Consider the following 26,329-nt stretch of genomic DNA (forward strand, 5'->3'; position numbering starts at 1 on the left):
CCTAGGGATAGCAAAGTGTCAAGAGAACTACTGTCACTGGGATTAAAGATGCATCAAAATTTCCAGAAAGAGAAGGGGGAAAAGTTTCTGAGAATACTTTTGTGAATCAAAAATGTTAAAAGCTACACATGGCTAACTAGATATAAGAGAGTCTAAGTTGTTAGCCACAAATAAGAGTTATACTACTGAGTTTATTAAAACAAATCCTTTCTCCATCTGTCTCCCGCCTTGGCACAGACATAATTATTATTAATACGTATATTGTATTCCTCCTCTTCAGCCAAAGAGCTCCTCACCAGTAGGCTTAAACTGAATCTTATTTTGCACAGTGATCAACTAAATACACACGAGAAATCACCTGTATATCTTAGACAAGGGAGAAGAAAGTTGGAAACCTCAAACAATGAAGCAATAAGTTTCAAACATTCTTAAATTTGGTATTTTGAATTTTCTGAACAGTTTTAAATCCACTTCACAGAACCCTAGAATGATGGAGTTGGGAGGGACCTTCTGAGATGGTCTTCTCCAACCCCCTTGCTCAAGTGGGGACACCCAGGTCTATTTCCAGGCAGCTTCTGAAGACCTCCAAGGAGGGAGACTCCACCTCTCTGGGCAACCTGAGCCAGTGCTCCATCATCCACAGACTCAAGAAGCTTTTCCTGACATTAAAGGTGTGCTTCCTGACACCTGCACAAAGCCCATGATTTACTCCTACACACCCCTTACAAGTTCTCTTAGATTCCTGTACCAACTAATCTCGCTCTCTGTGCTCAACCAGGGGAGACCTTACAGTTCTACAAGTATAATTTTCATGGAGTAAAGCAAACCAGATGTGTCTCGTATACAGAACAAGTACAGATGACTGTAACATTAAATATGGACAGCAAAACAAACATGACATAAAATATAGAAAAAATATATTGTAAAATAGAGGCATACCCATCAACAAAGTCAGAAGTCTCTGGACCTTTGAACTCACCCCCACAACTCTGTACAATCCTTGGTCATTTATACCTATTATGCAAAAGGAGAGAAAAAAAAAAAAGGGGCAGAAGATCAACCACAGCAATAAGATACACAGTCAAATTTAGCATTAAAACTTTTCCCCAGGCGACAAATTATCCTCAGAGTAAGACAGACTACGTACTATTTACACAGTCATGAGAACAACTTTATAAATAAAGTATTGCAAAAATCCTTTTGTTCTTCTGTGTTTTTAAGATAAGTTCACATTATGTTTTGGAAAAGGTTCCACTTCAGATACTGGGAGAAGAAGCAAACAGGGACTAGTCTTTCCTTGAAAAATCACTGGCTGTTTTCAGATTTTTAAATGACACGTTGGATACTTCATCGTCCACATTCAAATAACGCAGGAACCAAACCAACAAATGCTAAATCAAGAATTCTTTAGCAAATGTAATTTTGCTTTTTTCCAAAAACGTGGCTGACAAAAAGAGTTTGGATAAAATAAAGAAAAACTTGAGCCTATTCCCAGTCCTCAAAACCAATGCTTTTTCAAGTTTGTAAATGCTTTTCATTTAAGATACGATGTCTCATTCCAACCCACTGGGGTCCACATATGGGTTAAACCCAGAGGCAGCACCACAAGTTATTGAGATCAGTACTTCTGGCTTTGCTAAGGATGAAAAGAGTAGCCATAACCAGCATAATGTTTTCAGTCCTCTGCCATCATTCCATGTAGACACCGGACTGCCTTCCTGTCATTTCTCTATGCCCTTTCTTCCTCTCATACACATTCAAATCTGGTTTTATCCCCAGGGAAATAAAAAATATGACTATAAATTAAAGATAAATGACAGTGAGAGAAGTGGAAGGGAAGGAAAAGGGCAAAATAAGGTATGTCTTTCTGTCTGCTGCACTATTTCAGATCCCATACTGGGGGAGGTAAAATATTACACGCCTGAAGCTGATACAGATATTTGAGAGGCCATATAACAATCATTAAACACCACCATACTCTACCTCTATATTCATAATGGCCTAGAAGAGTAGAAATAACATAAAATATCTGTGTTTCTACTCCAAGGAAATCTTTTCAAATAACAGATTATGAGGTATTCTTATTCAAAATATCTTTCAACAAAGGAAGACTTGTGGAGAATTCCCAGTTTCAATATCAAACCGTTTCAACCCAGAGAAGGAAAATTGAAACTAGTAATATGAGAAAAAAGCTTCTTCCTAAAGAAGTATTAGATGCAGTATATAAAATCATTAAATCTTTAATTAATTAATGTCAGACACAACCATAATACAAAGCAAAAGTACAGTGGCAAGAGCTTCACATTGTCTACCTCCCTCCTCCTGCCTGGTCTTGCTGCGTCTCTTCCTACTTCTCTCTCCCCCTGCTCTTCCTCACACCGTCTGCAGCCTCCTCAAACATCCCAGACCTCAGAGGACTTGCTGAACTCCTCACTGATAGCACTGAGACAGAGGGGACCTGACATGCTATGGCAGTAGTGCTACTTCTCTCAATTGCTCCACCTGGGCAGAATCAGCCCTTTTGTTTCCCCGGGATGCCAGTGCCACTCTACTAATGCTGAGCCTTAAGGCAGATGTCATATTCAGAGCTGGCTTTAAATTAACAGAATAAGCCAGATCTCCAGCATTTCATCTGCAGCCATCAAAAAACACAGCTCTGGAATATGCTCAAAATTTAGCTCTGTGCAGCAGAAGGAACCACAATAAACAGTTATGTGGCCACAATGCTATTCTTCTCAGAATATGAAGTTATCAAGTCACACAAATACGTTTTCCAACGCGGAACAACAGTGTGATGGTATGCTATACAAGCCTTGTAGACTGCCAACACTAAAGAAAAATAAACATGGTCCTTCATCCATTCCAAAGAAGGATGCATTAGGAGTCTATCCTGAGAGCAGCAAGCATTTGTTACTTGAAAATTCTCACAGAAGTCCAGGAAAATTCTGGTAAAAAGTAACAAAAAGTAACACCAAGTTTTTCAATTCTCTAACAAAATGCATCACACTTTTTTTTTTTTTTTATATATAATGCCCACCACTACTTTCCACAGAACAAGGCTTCTGCATCACATGCAAGAAATTAAAAAGCTGAAGAAATACTGTCACAGTCAGATATATCTCTGCTTTGGCTTATCTCAGAAGTTGTTTCTTGATTCTCTGTGCTTCTAACATTAAAATTCACAAGAACCAAACTGTGCTGACCCCAAACATTCATAACATACATTTAATGGCTTAAAAGTAATTAATGCCAAACCACGGAAACTACTGCTCAATATTAAAACAGACTTAATATACAAAAGTCTCCGAAATTGTGGCAGTACTGAAACTAAGACATTCCTGCAGCAGTAACCATGACTCTGTGATAAAAATTATCAGATAATTGATCAGTTTCAAATTCATCAACCTGAAAAAAGCACGGCTAATTGCTAACAGACATCAAGAAGTGCAAAGAGAAATTAATATTTCAACAGTAAATAGCAATAGTTTTAGATTAAACCTTTAAACGTACCATTAAATTATGTTTTATTAAAGATATACAAAACCAGTTTGAAACAGCACTGTTTCTGATTTAATCTGTACATTGCAGATCTTCAACATACCAAAGAGAGATAATGTTTGGCATTTAAGGAGCACAACTGATGAGGTGACTCATTTCAAGGAATAGCTTAGCACTGCCTAAAACGTTGAGGGGCTCAGCTACGTCTGCGGGCTCAACCCATCACTATTAGCAGCTCTGAGGGGTGAAGCCCTGCAGTGCAATTTTCCTCACATTTGCAAGATCTAAAGATGGTTGGCAGTCTGATACCAGAATTCGGCACTGGAACACGATTTGTGAAACATGCTTAGAAAGTTAAGTAAAATATAATTTACACTACTGTAAGGAAGATATGTCTGCAGACAAGTTTGGCATGTGGCTGGCATTGTAAGTGTGGCTGACACAGGCTATTAACAGAGCTGCAAATTTAACTTTTTATATCATATTCCAGTACAGAAAGAGTCGCACAAGTGACACTCTTGATTCAAAGTAATACCAGATTTATTTATTTATTTACATTAAAAAAAAAAGGTTTTATACTTCCTCCTCACCATCTTCTATCTTTCTTGTGAAGAGAAAGAAAGACAGCTCAATGCTGCCATCTGTCTCTACAGCTCAGATTAGCAGCTCCTGTAGGTCTAAAATTAAGGCAAATGCTACTCTCCCAACACTTACCTACCACATGCTCAACCAACTACTTGCACACAAAAACATGCACAGAGTCTTTACTACTGGAGCAAATAGCTCTTTTATGCTTCCGTAAACTTTTAACCCTGCTTTATTATTTTAAGTACAGAACTATAAATACATGGCATAATCAAAACAAAAACCCAAAACGTTCCCTCGGAGACAAAACATGCATGCATATCCAAACAGAACTGTGCTCCGTATGTGAGAGACAGGCTCAATATAACATTGCCTTGATAGCTCAGCATCTTCTATTAGGTAAAGCTGTGTTCTTATCCAGCAATGCAAAAAGAGCACTGAATCAGAAGCAAATTTACATTTTAACCACGACACTGTCTTTGATTTTTCTATTCATTCAAAGCAAATCATTTCGTTCTTGGCTTTATAAAACTGAACGTAACTGAGAAAAAATTATCCAGCCATTGACAAGTTTATGTTCAATATCTCTGTTATGCTCTTCTCTCTCTGAATACCAGACTTTCTGCTATGACATGACAAGACTATTCTCAGTTTCCACCCACACTAGACTGTCCTCTCTTTCCACCCACGCCAACCTCACACCCATTATGATTAAAAGAGATAAAAACATGGCACAGAAGCACAATCTCTGAAGAGGCATCTGTCCTGTTTTCTTCTGCCGAACATAACTTGCCTTTGATGTGTTATTGAAGTAAAATAGTCAAGTAAAAATTGTTTTAAAAAGAAGTATAGGTATAAAATCTACAGGTCTGAAAGACAGACTTTCTTCACCACTGTACAACTCCTTGGACAAATCCTTTTGAGGCACACAGTTCAATATTCTCCTGGCCCTCTTTGTGTTCAGCTCTACAGACATCCACAGAAGGTCCTGCAGGTTCTGCAGAAAACAGAAACTTATCCTTTAGGAATGCTTCAGCCGGTCTCCTGTATGAACTCACTATTTTGTTTGTTAGGCCTTTTTTGTTTGTTTGTGTTTTTTTTTTAGTGCAGTTGATGTTATGTTCAGAATCAGTAAACTGCAAATAATCATCAACTCCCTGAAATGTTATGGATGAATCAACTTCATTGAACCAAAGCTGTGGGAATTGCTGAGCTCCTAAGAGGTAGCAAGCTCACCTACATCCGTTCTTGGAACCCTACATATTTATTCAATACTGAATTTTTTTCCCTAAGTACTTTCCAAAACAAAATTAATAAATACCTTTCTCTTCTGTGCCCAGTTTTGGAGGTACAAGAACGAGTGTACAGAATAGTAAGCCTGACAGCATCCTTGCCTCTGTTGTGAGACTGTGATTCCACCAGAAATATTTCAATACTTTTTGTTATTCACTTGCCTGCTTAGCTCCTGTTCTTGTCTTCAGTGGCTGAATGGAAAAGCTTCAAAGTCAACAAATAGAATACTAAAATTAATTAGTCTTTTCCAACAGTAAAGCAAAGATATAGGAATTGCCTACAAGATAAAGGGTATCTTCTCAGCTGTTGTGCACCAGTATTGGCTTCCTTTTAGGGAGGTGTTATTACTCCCTTCTGAGCACTTCTTTAAAGTACGTTTGTTAAAGCAGAGCCAATACAGTAAAGGCTGGAACTGGATGGAAGAAAGCTCCTGAACTGGCCAATGTAATCAGTGAAATCTCTACCACGTTAAGTCTTTCACAGAGATCTACAAGGAAACTAGATCACATAGGCCTTTAAAAGCAGACCAACTGCTCCATTCCCTCCACGATCAGAAGTGTTTTGTTGGATTGATCATTACCTCGTGTTTCAACAGCATTGATGCACTTTTTGATGACTGTGAATCCTATCTTATCCAATTGTGCACCTAAAAGAAAAAAAAGTTCAAAAACCTTTAAAACACCATTACAATTATGCCTTTTGCTGAAAAATAATACTGGACTTAACTACATGGCTAGTACTTCTCAGACAAAATTGTAAAAATATTTTGAAACAGAGGTACATCATCACTTTTTCTAGAGAAATTCCCCTTTTCTCACAGCCCTACCTAGGCCAAGTTAAGGCACATTCTGGTGGTAGTGGCTACACTGAAACTGTTCACAGCAGCAGCTTTTGAAGAATGGGATCTCTAATTAGGTACATATGTTGGCAGATGCAAAATGGAGTTTAACAATACTTACTGAAACATCGACAACATCTGAGAGAGTTAACCAAATGGGACAAGGAAGTACTTATGATGAAAAAACATAATCATGAACAGCAGGCTTTTACTGAGGCCTACTCAAAGCCAAAGGAGTTCCCACACTAAAGATACAGGACACATGTATATCATTGCACAGCAGTTAATGATCTGACTACATAGAAGCAGATGCATTAACAGGACAACAGCTGAGATCCAGCATTCCTTTGTTGTTCCTATCTTGTTCTTTTTCTTCACATCAAAACTTCATTTAAAAGTTTATATTGCAAAGCTGCCCTTCCCCCAAACATCTGGCTTTCTTGCTCCTGGGGACCTAGGCTTGCATCACTAAAATAAGAATCCGTGGAAAAACTTCTATTAATAAACACAGCTTTATCCAACAATATTTAAAAAAAAAAAAAAAAAAAAAAAAAAAAACTTACATTCCCTGATAATGCAAGAAAGATAGCTGTTTTAACTCATACATTTTGCTACCTGAAGAAAGCTAATGTTATTTAAAGAAAGCCATCTCTTCTACTTCCATATTATGTAGTTTACATTTTAAATACATGCATTCAGTGTTTTTCCTGACCTTGATGTTCAGCTCTACTTTTAAAACCATATTTATGCATTCAAACAGATGTGTACACACAATCTGGATTAAGAAATTGTGATACACTCTCAAATTAACCCCTTTTTAAGTCACTTCAAGCATGATCTTAAATTGGTGAAAACAGACTGTTTGTTTAGCTTATGTCCAATCCTACAATTCTTACATATGTAAGAAACTGTGTTACTGTGGAAACTCATTAACTACAAGATCTAAAAAGGATATTCAGAACTTGGGATTAAAAATACAATATTTAATTAAGTTGGAACCACAGACAAATTGTATATTTGCACTTCTCTACTGTAAAGTGTTAACAAAAATCATCTTCGGTAGTAATTCAAATACTTACTTCCCTCTCGTTTTGCACTTGCTTTATTCAAATTGATGAACAGCTAAGAGAAGAAGAGTAGAAAGACTAATTATTTTAAAGAATTGTATGAAACCATAAACAAAAGACTCTCCATCTTACTGCCCAATAGGCACAAATCATCAGAACATATCACCAGCTCGAACAGTAGGACAAAAAGATCTCCGGTCCCCCAGAAAGTAAAGATTTGTAGTTTTTAAGGAGTGAAAATTTTCAGAAATTCTCAATAAACTTGGTTCCCTGGGGAGCAGAGCAAGCACAGCTGTAGTCACTAAAATGAGTTGTGATTTGAGTGCTCCTTTCTCCTATGTTTCTCTGCAGATTAATTTCCCACAGTTCACTGAAATCATTTGATGAATCCTGGGAGTTAGGTCCCAGCTCAGCATTCCCAGAAATTGTAAGCTTACTGGACAGTTCAGACAGCATGTGATGGTAATAAACACCTCTGCAGATTAAAAGAGATTTCTGCAACAACATCAATAAAACCTACTGTTAAAATCCCCAGTAACCAACTAATGTGACAGAGACACTACTGTGTTACTGACTAGACTGCCCCATTAATTTTGGCCTACAAGACCAATATAATATTTACAATTTTAAGAACAATCTGCTGCTCTCTTTCAACTCTGCAGCTCAGATCCATTTCCTGATGTGAACTAGAAATTAAGCAAACTTAAGGACAACCTTATTTCCAATGACGCAGGTATTTTTTGATCTATTTTGTAAAAAAAAATAATACCACAGCTAACTCATGCAAAACTTGCCACTGGAATACAGTACGTCAGCATATGGCTAAGTCAACATGCTCATAGTAGACATTTTCTAGAATACTAATATTACCATTGTGATTGGAAACCATTCATAAAAACCAAAGCTGTTGCTATAATGAAAAATACCTCGTATCAGCATTAACAGACATAAACGCTGAGCTTTATCAACGTACTCATCTCTCCAGAGTTTTATTTCACTTCTACTCCTTCTTCAATGAATCTAAACTACATAAATTCAGTTTATTGAAGTGCAAATGTGATCAGGAAGAGGGGGAAGGGAGGGATTTCTCCATTATAATACAAAAACGATCTTATGATCATCAGAAGACCAGCAATGATCTTTTGAGGTCCCTTCCAACCCCTACAATTCTGTGGAAAACAAACAAACAAACAAATAAAAACATTAAAAACATCACTTACAGCTTCTTTTCCATCCAAGGCTTCCATCCACAGCTTCCTGTCTTCCTCAGAAAATGCCTGCATGGTCACAGGAACGCCAGGCCTGCAACCACACAGAGTAACTGCATTCACCAGCAACTAAAACATGGTCTTGTCAAACTCCACTTCCAAATGCCCTTAAAAGCTCATTGTCCTAAAGTCTAGGGTTTTGCTTAATTACTGAACACTGCTCCTCATTGAAATAAAAGGAATAGAAATGATGCACACAGCAGGAAATAGAGAGGATAGAAAGGAAAAAGGAAAGCAAATGTAATCTCCAAACTATTTATTTAAAACAGCTCATTGTTGATGGCTTGTTGATTCTAACGCTTGCTGAGAGTTACTGAGCTTTCTGAATTCTAAACAGGCTTGCTCTTGTGTTGGTGTGCTATTACACAGGGGAAAAAAAAGTAACAAATTCAACTTTAAAGCACTAACTTTAATGGCTATAGTTTTCCAGTAATTCTTTTATCAAAATAATCAAGTCTTAATGCAGCATGTACTCACAAAACTCCAGTGTTATAACTTCCCTAACAAGCAACATGGACAACCATGGGTCATTGGGATTATTGAACAGAGATTAACAAAAATCTACTTTGTATTTATGTAATAGGAAAAGAAAAGGAGCAATTGTGTGGTTCAATGTAATGTACAAAGCAAGGAGAGTTAAAAGCAGAACAGGTTGTTCAGGTAATTATTTTTTCTGCAAATTTATAAAAATCATTATATTCAGCCTGCCAGTATTTTGGGCAAATATGTAAATCTCGTTATATAGAGATAGATAGAAATACAGAATTAATCCATAACATTCTCCACATTCTCTCTCTCCCTCTCTCTTTTTCATATTAAACCTATCTTCCAGCAGCAAAATAGCTGTAGGGAAAAATGGTTTCAGAAATCATAGCATAGAGAAAAACAGAACAAATTCCACTTTTCCTTCAAAACTGTAACAGTCTACACAGTTTATATGTTTACAACCAGAGATGTTTCTAGAGAGATATTTCTTTTCATTTTCACCTTGCCAGAAAGTTTATCAAAAGTTTATCAAAGTTACTCTCATAACTCCTGTATACTTTCTTTTCAGTAAAATTTTAACCATCATGATATCAAAGATTATCACCTTGAGGCAATACATTAAACTCAGCATATGCTTCACAAAATATTATTTGTCATCAAATTAAAGTCAAAATAGACAAAGCCTTCTTTCCTTCTTTTCCTGTATTAGTATAATGCTCTTTCTTTATCAGTATTAGACAGGGGACCCATGCTGTCTCTTTTCTAAGATTTAAACTTCTCTACATTTGCTCATTTAGAAGAAAAAAATAATTTTGGCTTTCTTCTAAAAAGAAAAATCTGTAAACTTTCAGCTAGCAGATCCAAGCAAACTATGCTTGTCACTTAAAAGGCTGAACATTTGCTACTGAGAAGTTCTTCCTAAACTTATCCAGTCTTCCCTCCTTCCAAAGCACAGGAACAAAGAAAACCCTGTGGCCAACCATCAATCTGTACATTACTTTATAACTTGGACAAGCTGAGGGATAAGTGTGTCCTGAACTGATACCAAGGAAACGAGCTAATGGCCTGCAGCATGCAACTAATCTCCATGGGAACATCTCAGTATTACACACATATATTATTAAAAGAAAAATGTGTGATATCAAGGTCACAGTGGACCAGTTGTGTCTATTATATCTAGACAGAAAGATGGATTGTATTTTTCCCGCTTTTACAAGAACAGAATGAAAAATTGTTTTGTGGGATCAAGGAAGCACTGCTATCCATCCATCTCTGTTCAACTCCAGATACCAGAACTCTACAGAGGACACACTGAGGGGGATCAACTGACACTCCTCGTGGTACTTTTTCAGTGACTATCAGACTCCGTTTGGAATCTGGTTTCCATACTGATCAATACACTGACCCGAGAGGATTTATGTCAAGGGCTTAAATCTCTATTCCATTTCCTAACATTGGGACAGTGCTGGAACAGTTAATCCACATCCCCATCAAATCATAACCACAAGTTCAGACCCCTGCTGTAGACAAAAACAGAGCTGTAAATGGTACCTTGTTATCTCCCACATACACTGAAAGTTTACAGATGCAGTGATAGTTTTGCATTCCTTCACCCACTGCTTGCTACAGAAACAGGCATGCCTTAGGCAAGCTGGCCTGACTGGCCTCACCAGCTAAGCACAGCATCTGACCGAAGCTGGGCATGTGCCTATGAGCATTATCACAGACATACCTGCAGCACCAGCCACCACAGGATAGAGGGGCCTGGCAACATTGACCACACCACATTTTAAGTGAGTCGCGTTATGAATTTGATGGGGAGAAAAAGCTTTAAACCTGAAGATCCATTACATGATAAAACAGAATGCAAGTAAATTGCTATAAGGAAATGTGTTGGTTAAAAACAGCTCAAAAGGGGTGAATGCAAAAACTCAGCAAGACTTCATCAATTTCTATCTAGCATTTAATGCACCAAAAGAACGTGGCCTTACCACAATGTTATTTAACTGCAGTGCCCTATTAGGTTAGATTCTCTCACCTTCGTAAATGAAGGAAAACTACTAAGGAAAACTATTGCTGATGGAAAAGCAATATTGATCATATTTTAAGATCCTTTTAGCAAAATTTATAAATAAACAATTCTCTTTTGAAATAAAGCAACAGAATGGTAGCATTTCAAAAAGGCAGCAGCAACAACATTCAAAATGCATTACATTATTAAACTAGCCACAAAATGCTTCAAAATCCAAATGATTTTATTTCTAATCTGAGAATCCAGCACAAACCATCAGCAACATGACACTTCTTGAAAGCAGGCTTGTGATACAATATGGTCAAGACTGTATGAATTATCCACTGTGATCATAGTTTTTCACTACAGCCATGTGTACTTTGAGTTAAGCCACATTAATTCACTACGATAACAGTAATTTATAACAGTTTATCTTTCTGTGCTTTTCTTTTACGTGACACCTCAAGACAATGCCTACTTTTCAGTTTAGATCCTCACTGCTTCTGCTATACACAGCTGAGGTAAAATGCGTAAGCTATGACAGTGGCATACAAGCTCCTCCAGCAACTGTTTCCCACTGGCAGCTTGAATGATCATTGGAAAAAAAAAGAAAAATAAAAAAAAAAAAAAAAAAAAAAAAGGTAATTTTACAGTAATATTGACTAATACTTAGAAACAGTCCTTTCTAATGTGTTTCATAAGCTTACCTGTCTGAAGCTTCTAAGTCGAAACAGAATCGCCTGTCGATAGTATCTATATTTCTTTTGGTACAATATGTAAGGATGAAGAGTTCCTCATCACCCTGTGAAAAGAAAGTTTTTATATGCTTTATGCCAGTAATTGAAAGCCTCAGTAAGTCAGGAATACAAAAAAAAAAAAAAAAAGTATGATGAATTTACATTAAAATAATAGCAAAAGCTTTACAGAAAACTGACACTTGAAAAAAAAATGCACTCAGGGCTGCCATTCAGGTCACTACACAGTAGTGCATAAATTGCATGGCCATTTAGGGGACACAAACGCAAAAATATAAAGCTGACTTTAGCTGGTACTTTACAATGTGACACAGCAACACAGTAATTTAAACTAACAAAAATATTTTGTTATAGAAGTTTCGCATGTAACAATATAAGCAAACATTGAGTGCAAGAGAGTTTCATTCTCCTCTTTCATGCCAGACACAGCAATCTCCATATTAAAGGCTACCGTTACAATAACTAGAACAAAGTGTTCTTTACTCTCTGGAATCTGCCTTACAGACCCAATCATTTCTTCAAGACTGACCAACACTAGGATTGTATTTTACCCTTAAGAATTGAGAAATCAAACAAATTCTTCTGTGAATGCCATATCAGTTGTACCAGCTTTAATTAGGATTAATTGTGCATTTTAATTATTTTTGTCTTATTCAGCATCTCCAGAGGCAGGAGATGAATGAAGGAATAATTGAACTGGTATCTTTTAATATAGCAAAAAGGGCTTCCTAAGTGTTTTAGAAGGCCAAATACTTATGCACATACTTTATTAACTAACATTGCTTACTACAGTTAGAGTAAATCAGGATTAAAAAAATCATAAAGCATTGATATGATTAAGGAAGCCAACTACCACCGATTTTCAGTACAGCAGGTATTCTGGTGCTTTTGAAAGATTATCCCCAATTCAATATATTTGCAAATATCCACAGCCCTCAAATTATGAAAGCCATCTTCCACTAATGGGATATAACACCTAGATAAAATTTGAACAATGTGACTTCTAACCAAATCTGAAGATAGGGTAGGGTGCTACATTTATAGGAATATTGACTTGAGCATTATTTTCAATCTTCACATATCTTTTTTCCTTGCAACAAAATGCTTTTCATACATATTAATACATTCATTTAATGCTTCATCTCTGAAGGTGCTGAATGCCTTTAACTCCCAACTATGTCAATACAAATAAAAGCCATTCAAAGATCAACAGAGTCTTGGGTCTTGAATATTCCAGATGCTATCAAAGACACCTGAAATTACATTCAGGTTGTCAGTACATTCCTAGTTAATAGGAATATAGTTTCCAGGCCCTCTTCTAGTACTTACATCTACCAAAGAAAAATCTGACTAGAGAGTGTAAGAAAGAAATTTTTGAATCTATTGTATTTTCTTAATTTATACTTTAACAAGTTAAATACTTCACAAATAAAGCAGTGCATGTTAACTGCATCGTGTTGTCTGGTCTTCTAAAAGCAAGCAATTGAAGAGTCTGCAGAAAGCTCATCTATTAAGCCAGACGTTACTTTATGTTCATAGCCTTAAATGGCACACTGAGTTGCATGAGGAAAGAAGACAAAAAGGTGCAGGGAGGTGGAGAGGGGAAACACTTGACACGTCTTATCTGACACATCCACTCATCTTGATAAGAGTAGAATACAAAAATATACTTACAGCTTTCCCTCCTGATCTGTGTTCAAATGGGATCATGGTGAACTTCTTTGTCTCCTTCCTATATGTGCAATAGTGCTTCACCCAACTGGAACCAAAGGGGGCAGGCCCTACGTAAATGGAAGCACTAAGTATTATCTGCTATTTCCAATTTGTGTTTCATTCTCTTGCTATCTAAAATGTTACTTAGAAGTCCTATTTAACTCCTAAGAATGAAGTGTTTACAACAAAGTAACGAACTAAGAACATTATACAAAGTAAAGCAAAAGCTAAGTGGTAATTACTATTCTAAAACTTGATATATGTTACGTTACATATTTACACGTAATGACCATTGGAAAGAATTATCACTATATATACCTTTACCTCAGATACAGACAAAACCTTTTCCCAAGAAAATATATATCCCTATGAAACTGTAAAGCAGAACATGGAAATCTCGTTTGTACTTAAGTAACTGCAGATTAATGCATCTATGTTGTAAGCACCACATTATCTACTGATTATGATCTGACTACATTTTCTGACACCAAAACTCACTCCTAACTATTCAACAGTACACACCCTACATTGGATACAAAGATCAGCCTACTGCATACACTATAATTTGTACCATAATGTTGACTATTAAAACTTGGATTGGATTCTGACCCTCTGTTATCTCCTCACTTCTATTAATTTACTTAAAAAAAAAAAAATTAAAAAAGCCTGCAAATGAATCCTCTTTTAATGTGCTCTGCCCTAAAGCATCAGGGAAAATCTTCGTGATTCACTTCAGCTGACAGTGGATTTCACTGCTCCTGAAACTAGAAGATCTCACTGCCCTGCTCCTCCCCAACTCAGTTTCAGACATACCCACCTCTTCAGAATCCTTCCAGCTGATTCTAAAGCTCATGATGACTAAGACCAGTGAAATGATCTCATACCATATCTGTTTTTCTTATTTTGTTTTCTTTTGTTTAAAATCTTATTTCTAACACTGTAATACCAATGATTCCACAAAAAATGTTGTAGTCTTCTATTTGTGAGATGTTTTACAGAAGCCCTTACCTCAACAATATGATTAAACATCATAAAAGTAAAATCTCTCACCAAAATAAGCTAACAAACTTTCTATAACAACACATATCTAACAAGCATGGCTTACACAAAATGTTTAAAACAACAAACAAACAGATTTTATGGTTATTTCTTGAGAAATAAGAGCGCTTCTTCTTATTTGGCCTTTTTACTACAGTGAGAAGAGTTTTTAATTGTTCAAAGTACTGATATGATGTGTGACATCTTCACAGGAAGATTTTCAACACTAGCTACCTAGCATATAACTTGGTTTATTTGGCCTTATGATCACAACCAGGTGATGAGAGCATATTACTGAACCAAAGAAATGACAGTCAACTTCACCATACTAAACTGATAAGGCCTGATTTTCAGAGATTAATTTGACAACTCATGTTGTTGTCTGACAACAAACGTCTGACAACTCTAAGGGAGGTCATTACTAAGGCATTAAAAATAAAATCAAATAAAACTTACTTGAATTCAGTCAATTCTTGCTTAAAACTGTCACACTTTTACCACATTTGTTTTATGACCTAGCATAACACTGCCATTACAGACTTGGAACATTTATTCAGATGACTCTGTTTAACAAGCTGTAAATTGTCTTCATGCTATCTGTAGAAATAAGCCTTGCCTGCATGTGTATTATGTGCACCATACGAATACAAAAATATATCTTACTTTTTTCCTGTACGTAGAGATAGCCTTCCATTGTGAAATGATTTGCTCTTTTATGTTCCTGAGGATTTCTTCTGATCTTGTTCATGAGCTCTTCGACCTCTGACCTTGTTCCTTCAAAACGATTTCGCGTCTAAAACAAGATGGCAAAAAAATATTAGTAAAGGGAGCAGAAGAAAAACTTATTCTTTCTGGCAGATAGCAGTTATAGTAACTATTATTTATAAAAAGAGAGAATGATAGAAGGCCATTTTAGAATGATCAGTACACAATTTCTATACACATTTACTCTTCGAATTTTCTGACAATACTCTAAGTGTCTTTTAGAAATTAATTGTTATAACTGGAAAGCACACAAAGACAGCCAGAGTAGATTTCTAAAACAACGTGTTGACCTGTTCAGAAAGAACTGAAATACTGATTTAAAAATTCAAGTTTCTTAAGCGAAATATTACTGCAAATGTTGTCTCAATTCATGAGATCCTTACTTGTTATCAGGAAGGAAAGGAGACTCTGTAGTTATTGAGAAAAACATGACAAGAAGATCACCAATAATTTATATACATTGAGACCATTCACATGCCACATGTTTCAGTCACGCAAAGGCTGAATCATGCAAACCAAACATGCATGCATTTAAATAAAAAAAAAAAATCAAAGTCCAGATTATTATTATTATTATTGCTGGGTGCCACTCACTTTAAAGTTTTAAGCAGTAGCAAGAGAAATATTTACTAAAATATTAGTTTAAAAAAAAAAAAACAAAAAAAAAACAGAAAGCAACCACATCATCCATAAAGTATACAATAGAACTAAACAAAATAACAGAGTAGCTCACACCTGACCCAAGGAAATCTTTGGTTCAGTCTGCAAACCACTGACAATTGGCCAATGGGCAAATACCAAAACAGGCACAGTAATAGTTTTTTCCCCATACCCGCTTATCCAAATTGCACAAACTGAAAACATATACTCAAACTGGTATTTTGCCCAGTTGGTTATGTGCATTTTGAGGCAAGCACATACTTCCAGATGCATGCTTATATGCCTTGTTACTTTTTGAAAGCACCTTTATTTTGCTGAAAATGGATCAGCTTTAGAAAATGACGCCTTGCTTCAACTTTTCACAAAAAGCATGCAGTTGCACAAACAGACAAATACATCATGAATACAAACAAGTATCCATTCTTGTACCTAGACAGCTAACAGTATGTGCCTGGCTGGTCATCTGTACGTGCAAATTCTAGATTTATGCTTGGAAGGAGTTTATTGATGGGCACAAAAAGAGTCCATGCAAGCTGATCAGAGCAGCCACACATACCCATATGTTTTAGAGACAAAAGATACTCTTTCTGGTGATGTCTAGGAACAACTGCTTTCTTACCTGCAGGCAAAACAACTGGTCTGAACCCTCCCCACATCCATAGTCTCAGTCTCAGGTCACATCTGCTCACAAATTTATGAGTCAGACCCCACACAAATTAATTGCCAAGGCTCCAAACGATTTTCAGAGTTCTTTTTCATATTTCCCCAGAAGAGCTGCAATAAAAACTACACTCTCTACCCAAGGCAAGGGCAAAAGCTGATTGTGACAAACTGTTCATATCTATATCTTACTGGCTGAGCACTGATTGCTGCTAGATGTTTTAAACGATTCTGCTAGGACCTTTTTCTGTATTAGCTGTGCAGCAATCACAAATCCATGTGTGCAACATGCACTCTGGGAACATTGGGAAGAAATGCCGCAGGCTCCTGGAGGCTCAAAACAAAATTCCAGCTGGTGCTTCTCTCTACCCCTTTCCCCCATCTAATCTCTCTTTCAAAGCTCCCTTGAAAGAGTCACACAGAGAGCACTAAACTCAAGAGTGCTGAATTACAGATGTGAATCAGACCACAAACAGCACAAATGGTGGTGGTTTCACACCTATAGGGCAACCTGCTACTGACAGGAAAGGAATGCTGTTTCAACACCATCTTTCTGTCTTCCTTTGTGTTATAACAAAGCTGAGTTTAACCAGGAGTCTGTTAGAGCTGCTCCATCAGCAAAGCTCTGTCCTCCTCTTCCCTAGGAAGCCACAGTTTGTTTGCAGGAGAGAAATCATCAAGGCTGCAAGGATCCATGCATGGGGCTGGGCACAGAACTGAGATAACAAGAGAAACGTCCCAGTTGCACTTAGCAAGCAAGGGTTGAAAGAGCACAGGGAATCAAGTTAGACATGCAAGACTATCACAAGAGAGTAAGATTATTTGGTGAAAGCATTGACTTATTGGAGTTTGGGGTAAAATCTGGGTTTTCTCTTTTTTTCTTTCCTCCTTTTTTTGTGAAGGCAGGACCCGGGGCAGGGTATGGAGAGAAAATCACCAATGTAATTCTAAAAGTAAAGATAACCTGAACAAAAAGAAAGGCTAAGATGATGGGAAGATATGAACTGTAGCAGACCAGAGAACAAAGACATGTAAAATGTGTCAAGATGAACACTGCGGGCATGCTTATGCTACATACACGTGTATGTAGCTCCAAACTATTACAGAAAAGAAGGAACAGGACCCCTGTGGAGCTGAAAGTTTTGGGGAATGGTTGTTAGAGGTCCACTTGATCTTTCATGGGACAATATGTATAGGAAGTCTTTCTCTTAGGACAGTAAGCTAGGTAGAGATCTGTATTTAGAAGCTCTCCTAAACTTCCACAGCATTAATGCACGATCAATAATTTGGTTTCTCAGGAAGTGGTAAAACACAGCTGAAAACCTAAACATACACCTTGCATTTGAGATACTAAGTACTTAATATCTACCTGAAGGAAACTGCTACTCTGAACTCTCACCCTGCCCAGTTGCTTCCAAAAACGTAGACAAGTGAGGAAATTTTAGCAGCAAACCTTCTACTACTGAAAAAGAATCAAAGCATACTCATCAGCTTTTCTTCCACAGATTAGGGAGCAATTATTTGTGGTCACCCCCTTGAATTAAATTACTAGAGCTATGCTGAGAAATCACTGTTCATACACAGAGAGGCTCTCTGTACAGAATCCTATACCCTTGGATCTCTAACATATCAACCCACTGTCCTACTAGCAGCTCAGCTGCACAACAGCCAAGACCCGGTTCATTTTTCCTTTGTGATGTTTTCTTTATCTTCAGTACAGCAGACTGCTACGTGTCCTCATGATCTTTGCAGACTCATCTTTTTATTCTCCTCTTACTCTCCTCTTTCTATTGTGTTTTGAAATTGAGGTTGTTCTTTCTATTCATAAAACTTCAGCTGTGATGTTCAACCTCTTCTAGATTTCCTGGGGCACACTGTAATACCACGCAGTTGACTGAAATGCATCTGTTGAGATTAGTTTTCTTTTTGTTCGTCACTTCTTCAGACTACATCTCTGGCTCTTTTCCATCCACAATCTGAAATCCAGCTCTTCAATACTGTATCATAGCTCCCCTCTACCAACTGCCACTGTGTGCTCTTCCTTATTCCATTAAGCGAAGCACACAGAAGCAGCAAGTTGGTCCTGAAATTTCTGCGAGGAAATCTGACTTCTGTTTATGAAGTTACTACTACTTAGTTCTCCTACCCAAACTAAACAACAGCTCTAGGGAAACGTGAAGACTTAGATGTGTGGAAAGAAATTGACAAGAATGGTATGGTGACAAATGGATCATGTTGCTGTGTATTACAATAACCGCAGTCTTCTATTCTACCTTCCTGTCTCCCTACTATCTGCTAGTAAAGCCATTTCTAAAATTAGGCTGCAGCCTCCTGGAAGTGTCTTAATTCCAGGTGCCCTTGGAGATTAACAAAAGGGATACACTATCATGAATTGCTTGTTTGAAGTAAGGTAAATGATTTATTTGCTATCAAAAGGCCTCTGGCACACCAGTGTTTATTTTGAGCAAGTTTTATTCTTCAACAAATCTCATGGAAAAAAACAGACCAATTGACTACTGATTCTGCCAACCCCATTGCTTCAGCCTGTCACCTTGGTCACCTTGCTTGCTGCACTTTTAATCCGGAGCTAACACCAATAGTCTCCTTATACAGTTCTGCACCACCAACCAACAGGGATGTAGCTGTTTTTAAGCTGTTTTTTTCGTGGTTATTACAAACCACGAAATGAGAACTCGCGGGAATCAGCAGTGATTTGTTCAGTGATGTGGTTGGTTAGCCAGAAGATGGCACTATATCCTCGAAGTTCACAAGCAACGGACTACCACGATGAGGAAAGTTTTGGCAATACAAATATTTTCTGGCAAAAAGTCTTTTAAGAGGCATAAATATCAATCACAACTTACATTTTGTATATTTATCTGCAGGGCCATTTTGTAATGACTGAAGTCTTTAGCAAGTTCATATCCCTGATGATAGAAAGTGAACAAACCCTGAAAAAATGATAGCACCTGAAATACAAACAAAAGATTTGTCAGAATGTAAAGCTTCATTTACCCAAATGATTGCTGCATGTAGTTTTTTTTTTTTGTTTGTTTTTTGTTTGTTTTTTTTTTTTTTTACAGAAATATCAGAGATGATAATTATTTTTTAAAAACATATTTCCAGCAACGTCCACAAATTCTGAATACCTATTTGGATCCAAATGATTGGCTACACATTCATGGATTCTGGTGTGGTCCTATCCCTGGAATTTCACAACTCATCTCAATTTTAAATTTGACTGTAAGCAATGTATATTGCCTATCTCCCAGTCCTCCCTATATAATGTTTCCCATCAGCTGCTCTGATACCAATGATGTCTGGAATAAATTTGTGCACCAGGTGATGAAGATTTTTGTCTTTTAGTTACTATTTCCCTCCCTTCTAATGACCATATTGTGATTATTTTCATAGCAGATTTATTGGTTTTGGGTGAAAGCAGCTCTCCCTCCAGCAGCTTTACTCATCACTGCACGCAGACCTGACACTCTCTTAGAACTTAAGAAGTGATTGTATTGCGGTTTCTCACTTCAGTGTTTTAATTTAAAGAAAGAATGACTGCATGCTGTATTGCAAGCTGCATAAGGGTGCAGTAGTGCCTACCTCTCCTGTTTAGGTCAGGTAGTTGGAAAGAAGCAAGTGACACAGACAACAACTCTCTTTATTACAGAGACCAAATCAAAGAATGCATTTAATGAAATCTTAAGTCACATACAAATAAACCATTTTCACAAATGCATGGTTGTTTTTTTTGTTTGTTTGTTTTTAAAACATTAAGTAGGGAAACAGAGATAAGAATCTGGAAATTAAACCTCAGTTTACTAGGGAAAAATTCAAATACAAATTGAATAACAAAGTTTAACCCCATCCAGAGAGTTTTCAGAAAAGTGAAATTAAGTGGTTGGAAACAAAAAATGAATTGAAAAGAAATTTTTACCATTCCTTGAACAACGTTAAAATATTTAAAGCAATTTACTCCCTCCGAAGGATTTTATTTCAATAATCTTTCATATAGAAATAAGATGTATTAAAATCTATAGCTCTCATTAATTCTATAACGAGCAGTTATTTTGATTAGGTCACTTGGGACTTATTTTTATTTTAAATAATTTTATCAGAATAAATGGAGAGACTTAACCCAAAAACACATAATGCAAGTGAATGGAAATCAGTTCTACAATCCATCCTCCCTTTATCTGTGTATTACACTTATTGTTCTCTTGGTGCTTTATGAAGTTGCATTCATCTTACAAAGCTAATTCACATTTCAGGAAATTTTTAGTAACCACTTCTCAGAGGCTCAGGTTAGTCTTGTCATCACATGTATGATTTTCACTGAACTCCAGTGAAACTCCAGCTCCCTTGATTTGTGCATAGATTCAACTCCATTTGAAATCAAACATTTCAAACTACCTAATACTGACCTTTTTAGTCAGAAGCACCCTTTTAGTGTAGAAGCATAGGTATAAATTAACAGGCCTCTAAGTGCAACTTTCAACTGGGAAAAAAAATTACATTAGTAAAGAATAACACTTCAGGTGTTAAAAAAAAATATTTTTTTTTTAAAGATGCAAAAAGAAGTCTGACCCTATCATCGTTCTTTTGAATCCTCTATTCTAACTTACACCATAAATCAAGGTGGTTTTTTTTCCTCAATACTGCACAAGATTTCACATTTTCTGAAAGTCAACATCACTGAATCTAAATCAATTGTGATAATTAAAATAAGGTTTGAGCTGCTTGGTTAAGTGTGTCTTAAGAATTTGCACAGGTGTAGCAAGACTGTTTTAAATTCTGTTAAGTCACACAATTGCATACATCCCAGAAAGCAGCTCCTTGGCCTTTGTCCAACTGCATTCTTTCTCTGTCCATTATGAGTAACAGGGTAGACTGAATTCACTGGTACTTACAGGTTCCACACATTCAAACTTCTTCCGCTCCTGAATCTCTTGCAACTTGCATACATATTCGAGGGACAGCTCATAGAAGTGTTTTCTATTCTGCTCCACTTGACTATCTGCCTAAAAACAAAAATATAGCTTATGAAGTTTCAAAGACATTTTGCAGACAGCTTCAAACTGACACACATATTGCATACAAGTAGCAAGTGATAACAGAACTTGTTCCAGACCAGGACTTGTTCCTTTACTACAGAGCTCATTCGTTTACTTTCAAAGGGAAGCAACAATTCCATTTTACTAGATAGCGTATGTTGTTTTGATTCATGAGATTAAATTTTTAGGAACGTTCTGATAACACTTCTTCCAGCCTCTTTTCAATGGAATCCAAGCCAAATACATCAGAGGAAGTACTTCAGCAATAATAATGCTGAAAAGGTGCCGCCAGAGAGACAGGGCTAACAGCATCTTCCATCAGAAAAATGGGGAATCAACTTTCCAGTTGAGGAAGAAAAAGTTACTGCTGAAAAGCATTTCACTGGTTTTGAAAGCATTGTAAGCTTTCCTCTATACCCCAAATGACTGCTACATATAGCCAGAATGCTATTATACCTGTCTCACACCTTTGCTCACTCTGATTGACAATACAGCCAAGAAGGAAAAAAAAAAAAAAAAAAAAAAAAAAAAAAAAAAAAAAAAAAAAACGTTCTTTTATTGGCAGACATTTCACAAGTTTCCACAGATCATCAAATATTTAAAAATGCAGCCTTATTAGCTGCAGATAATTTTTACCTCAGCTTTGGTAAATGCCAACATCATATTGATGCTGATCAGTTATATTTCAGTTCCATTCATTCTTACATAAATATTTAACTTTCTAGCATATATGAATTATTTCTTTAAGTTACATTTTGTGCTACGCATACCCTCATTAAACTATGAAACTTCAAAAACTGGGTAATGGAGACCTTCATTCAAATGCATTAAAAAGAAGGGCAGAGAGGGATCCTGTAAGTGAATAACACTTTGTCTTCGCCCATGTGATAATACTAAAACACTGTTATAAGTTCCATTAAAGCTTCTGCACTAAACTACAAAAAGAAATAGAGAAAACCCTAAGCAAAGGACTAGACTTACTACCATACTCTCTCTCTTAAATACCAAGATTATATCCTTCAGACAGAACACTGACCACTATGCTTTAAGAGGATAATTCAAATAAGCTTTAGGACACTTTTGCCCTAAGACGCGCTTTGCTTTGCTGCTCAGTGCTCAAAATCTGTCAGTGGCTAAAGGGGCATAACAACAAATGCCATTAAAAAAGGAAAGCACTGACACCCACATCATTAAGTAAAAATGTTTCAAAAAGCCAAGCCATTTTGATGCATCCTGTAAACCATGCAACACTGGGGCTGTTTGAATTGTCAGCAAAGCTTATAATGATATACACGTGCAGTGAAGTACAGACATAGAAAAATGCAGGTTTGCTAGGATACTTAGCTAATCAGTGCCATATATAGAGCAGTCTTACCGAAGTCTAATAAGCCTGCTTCTCTCTTTTTTTTTTTTTGGTTGTTTATTGTTTTGGGAGTGTCCCCATCCCCCAAGAACATAATACCCAACACAGCCATTTTATCAATTCCTTTCATTTCCTCTGTAAATAAATTACCGCATTTCTCCTCGTTTTTTAGCGGCATGAATCTTCCTGTGCACCCAGAAAACTTGCTCACTGTTGCACTGTACTTCACTGTGCTGACTAAGAAATTCAGAAATAAGATGCTGACCATTCCTCAGTAAAATTTCAGGAATATCCCTCCATTAATAGAGTCAAAGCCTATGGTGTGGTAAGACATACTCCACTATGACATGGTTTTTATCTTTTTTTTTTTTTTTTTGGTCAAATTTATATCCACATCCTTTATTCATTCCAGATAGGAATTGACACAATTAGCCAAACGTAGTGTGAAATAAGGAAGCTCCCATGCAATCATATACAACTATTTCCCAAGTTTATACAAGAAAAGTTTTCCTACCCTTAGGATTTTAATGATACAAAGCACTCATAGATTAATCATCAATAATTCTGGCACAATTTTATTTCTCAAACAAAATCCTTCTGCCTACAGCAAGTCTCTGCAAGATCTCTCTGCTCTTTTCTCAACTATTATTTGCTGTTGCTCCAGAAATAAAAGCTATTACAAGTACAAATGATGATAAAAACCCACACGGAGAGAAGGAATGCCAGGGAAAACAGATCTGTTTTAAAGTTATAAATTGTCAACAACTTTTCTGTAGCATTACTTGAAAAAAGTGGATCCTCAAAACATATGAGGAAAAAAATAGTACAAAAACATGTCTTTCTGGAATATAAATCTAACTGTAATTAGCATTCTGTGTTAATCCTTTGTAGTAAGTCAACACATACAATGTAATACAATTTTTATATAGGCTAAAGTCGTAAGAGAAACGTAGTTTTTCACAATAAATTTGCACATCAATATTCTCCAAACTATATAAAGGACATGACATCCAGTGCTTCATATATGTCTCAAGGAAAGCCCTTGAATCAGAAAACAGTGGGGTATAAAATCAAGTGCAACAAACACCAACTCTCACCAACCTTTCAGAAATTTGTTTACCACTATGGATGCTTCTTTTGCATAAAATACATTTATCTACTCAAAAGCCTGTAAAAGGAAGAAGAGCAGCAGCAATACCTCTTGTAATTGTAGCTCTTTCTTCTTAGCTGATAAATTTAGATGTTTTTCTAACAAGCTGTAGTTCTTTTCTGTCTCTTTATCAAACTTCTTCTTTTCCTCCTAGACACCGGAACAAAATAACATTCATTTATAAATAAAAATGTAAGAAAAGCCTCTTTCATTATTCTTATAAAGTTTTCTACTTCGTCAAAGAAAAAAGCTCTTCTATTCTTTTAAGTTTCTACCTAAAGAAAAACAAAATATCATACTCCATTAACTAAGGAAACATGTTTCCAACTAATTCTTTAAAAAAAAAAAAAAAAAAAAAAAAAAAAAAAAACTTGAAATAAAATCCCATTACATCATCATGGTGAAGTTTAACACTCAAGTTAACACTTAAAATTGATTATAAAAAAACTTTTTTATTTATTGTGTTTTTCATTATTTTCAGGGATCATCCACATCTTTTGAATAGAGCACTTCACAAGAAACATCAGGTCCATTAAAAAAAAAAAAAAAAAAAAAAACTTTCTATAACTGACAGAGGAGAAGAAAGAAAAGATCATTTGAGTAGGTTGCAACAGGTTCACAGCCCAAAAACCAAAGTGAATATAGCTTCATATTCTGTAAGATTTCTTTATTTTAAAACCAAAGAACTCTGTGCTGAATTCCCACATCTGCTAGACTGCTGCTGCACCCATGACAAAAAAAAAATAAAGGATAAATCTCCATGGACCATAAAATCATGCTAGCAGAAGAGCATCTCTCACAAGCACACACAAATAGCATTTGCATGTACTAATCATCCATTTGTCTGGCCATTAAAAGCAACATATTGGAAGAGAGACAGACATGAAAAGTTTCTAGGAAATTTGAGTTCTTGGATCTAAGACAATGACGTTGTCAAACAACCCTTTCATTTCTGCATTTCTAGTTTCTCAGTTCCATGTGTTAAGACAGAAGTCAGTACTGATTGAATTAACCAAGCAGTTTTTAAAGCTATTTTCAGTATAATGAGTTGCAGCAGAAAATAAAGCTTTAGAAACAGGAAAAAAATCCTTATTAAAGCACTCACAGATTTGCTCATCAGAAACAGACCAGTTCAATGACATTAAGAATTCTGCATATATTCGTGTATATTCATTGTATATGCATCTATTCAGCATACTGGTTAGACTCTACACACATACTTGTTCATTTTTTAATCTTAATCTTTCATTTTTAATAATTCATGCAGGTTTTTGTTCTCTGCAGGATTTGATTTTCAAGATGGCATTCCTATAGAGGATCTAAGCTGTTTAAGACTGCTTTTCAGTAAAGGATTTTACAAAAAACGCTTTTTCCTCCATCACATATCTAATACCTTTTTTTTAAAAAAAATAAATAAATAAATAAAAGCCACAATATTTCTTATCAATTGAGAAATGATATAATATGCATGTGGGATTCATTAGATATAACATGTTAGCATACACAGTTCAGAAAAAAGAGGAGTGGGGAAAAAAAGGTGTGTGTTTATACTAGCAAAATTTCCATTGATCAGATAAACATTTGAATGCTACCAGAAAAGAAGAGAGATATTTACTTTTAAATAGGTAAGAAACAGAAACAATCAGAAACTTTACACATGCAGCTGGGGATGAGAGCAGTAAAATTTTTCACTGAGGAGTAATTCAGTAAGTTTTTCAGCTTCAAGCACTACAGAGATTAACTTCCTCCCTGCTTCTTTGTCTTCTTAAACCTAATTCAGACCTTTTCATCAACAAGGGATGTACAACACATGAAAACATGAGTCAACAGATTTAACTTTTGTCACAGTAGATATATATGTATTTATTTTTCCTAAGGCTCATCCCATACAATGTTCTAGATACATTTTGGTATTAGAGGGCGTAACACGGTTTTCAGAGCCATGCAAAATTATATTTCCAATGACAGTACTATGATTATACTGAATAAATGTTCAGTTAAAATATTCCAGGAGTTAAATATTTTTAGAGTATTTTTCTCTGTGTTCTACAATTAAGCAAGACCATTCTATTTAAATTCACCAAGAGTTCTGTCCACAAAATGGCCAAATACCAATAAGAGCTTC

At 36.1% G+C, this 26,329-nt stretch overlaps 1 protein-coding gene across 1 annotated transcript in view; it reads right to left on the minus strand.

The window, feature by feature from the left end:
- The window catches only part of ARHGAP10 (Rho GTPase activating protein 10), a 141,667-nt gene that overhangs the window by 61,355 nt on the left and 53,983 nt on the right, over positions 1–26,329 (minus strand). The window contains exons 5-14 of the mRNA XM_032186866.1: positions 24,253–24,354; positions 21,548–21,658; positions 19,502–19,606; positions 15,216–15,345; positions 13,476–13,582; positions 11,754–11,848; positions 8,502–8,583; positions 7,294–7,336; positions 5,957–6,022; positions 940–1,014 (exon numbers count right to left, since the gene is read on the minus strand). Coding sequence (XP_032042757.1) covers positions 940–1,014; positions 5,957–6,022; positions 7,294–7,336; positions 8,502–8,583; positions 11,754–11,848; positions 13,476–13,582; positions 15,216–15,345; positions 19,502–19,606; positions 21,548–21,658; positions 24,253–24,354 — 916 coding nt within the window. The remainder of the gene's footprint in view (positions 1–939; positions 1,015–5,956; positions 6,023–7,293; positions 7,337–8,501; positions 8,584–11,753; positions 11,849–13,475; positions 13,583–15,215; positions 15,346–19,501; positions 19,607–21,547; positions 21,659–24,252; positions 24,355–26,329) is intronic.

The sequence above is a fragment of the Aythya fuligula genome, chromosome 4 (assembly GCF_009819795.1).
Source record: "Aythya fuligula isolate bAytFul2 chromosome 4, bAytFul2.pri, whole genome shotgun sequence".
In the NCBI taxonomy this organism is placed as follows: domain Eukaryota; kingdom Metazoa; phylum Chordata; class Aves; order Anseriformes; family Anatidae; genus Aythya; species Aythya fuligula.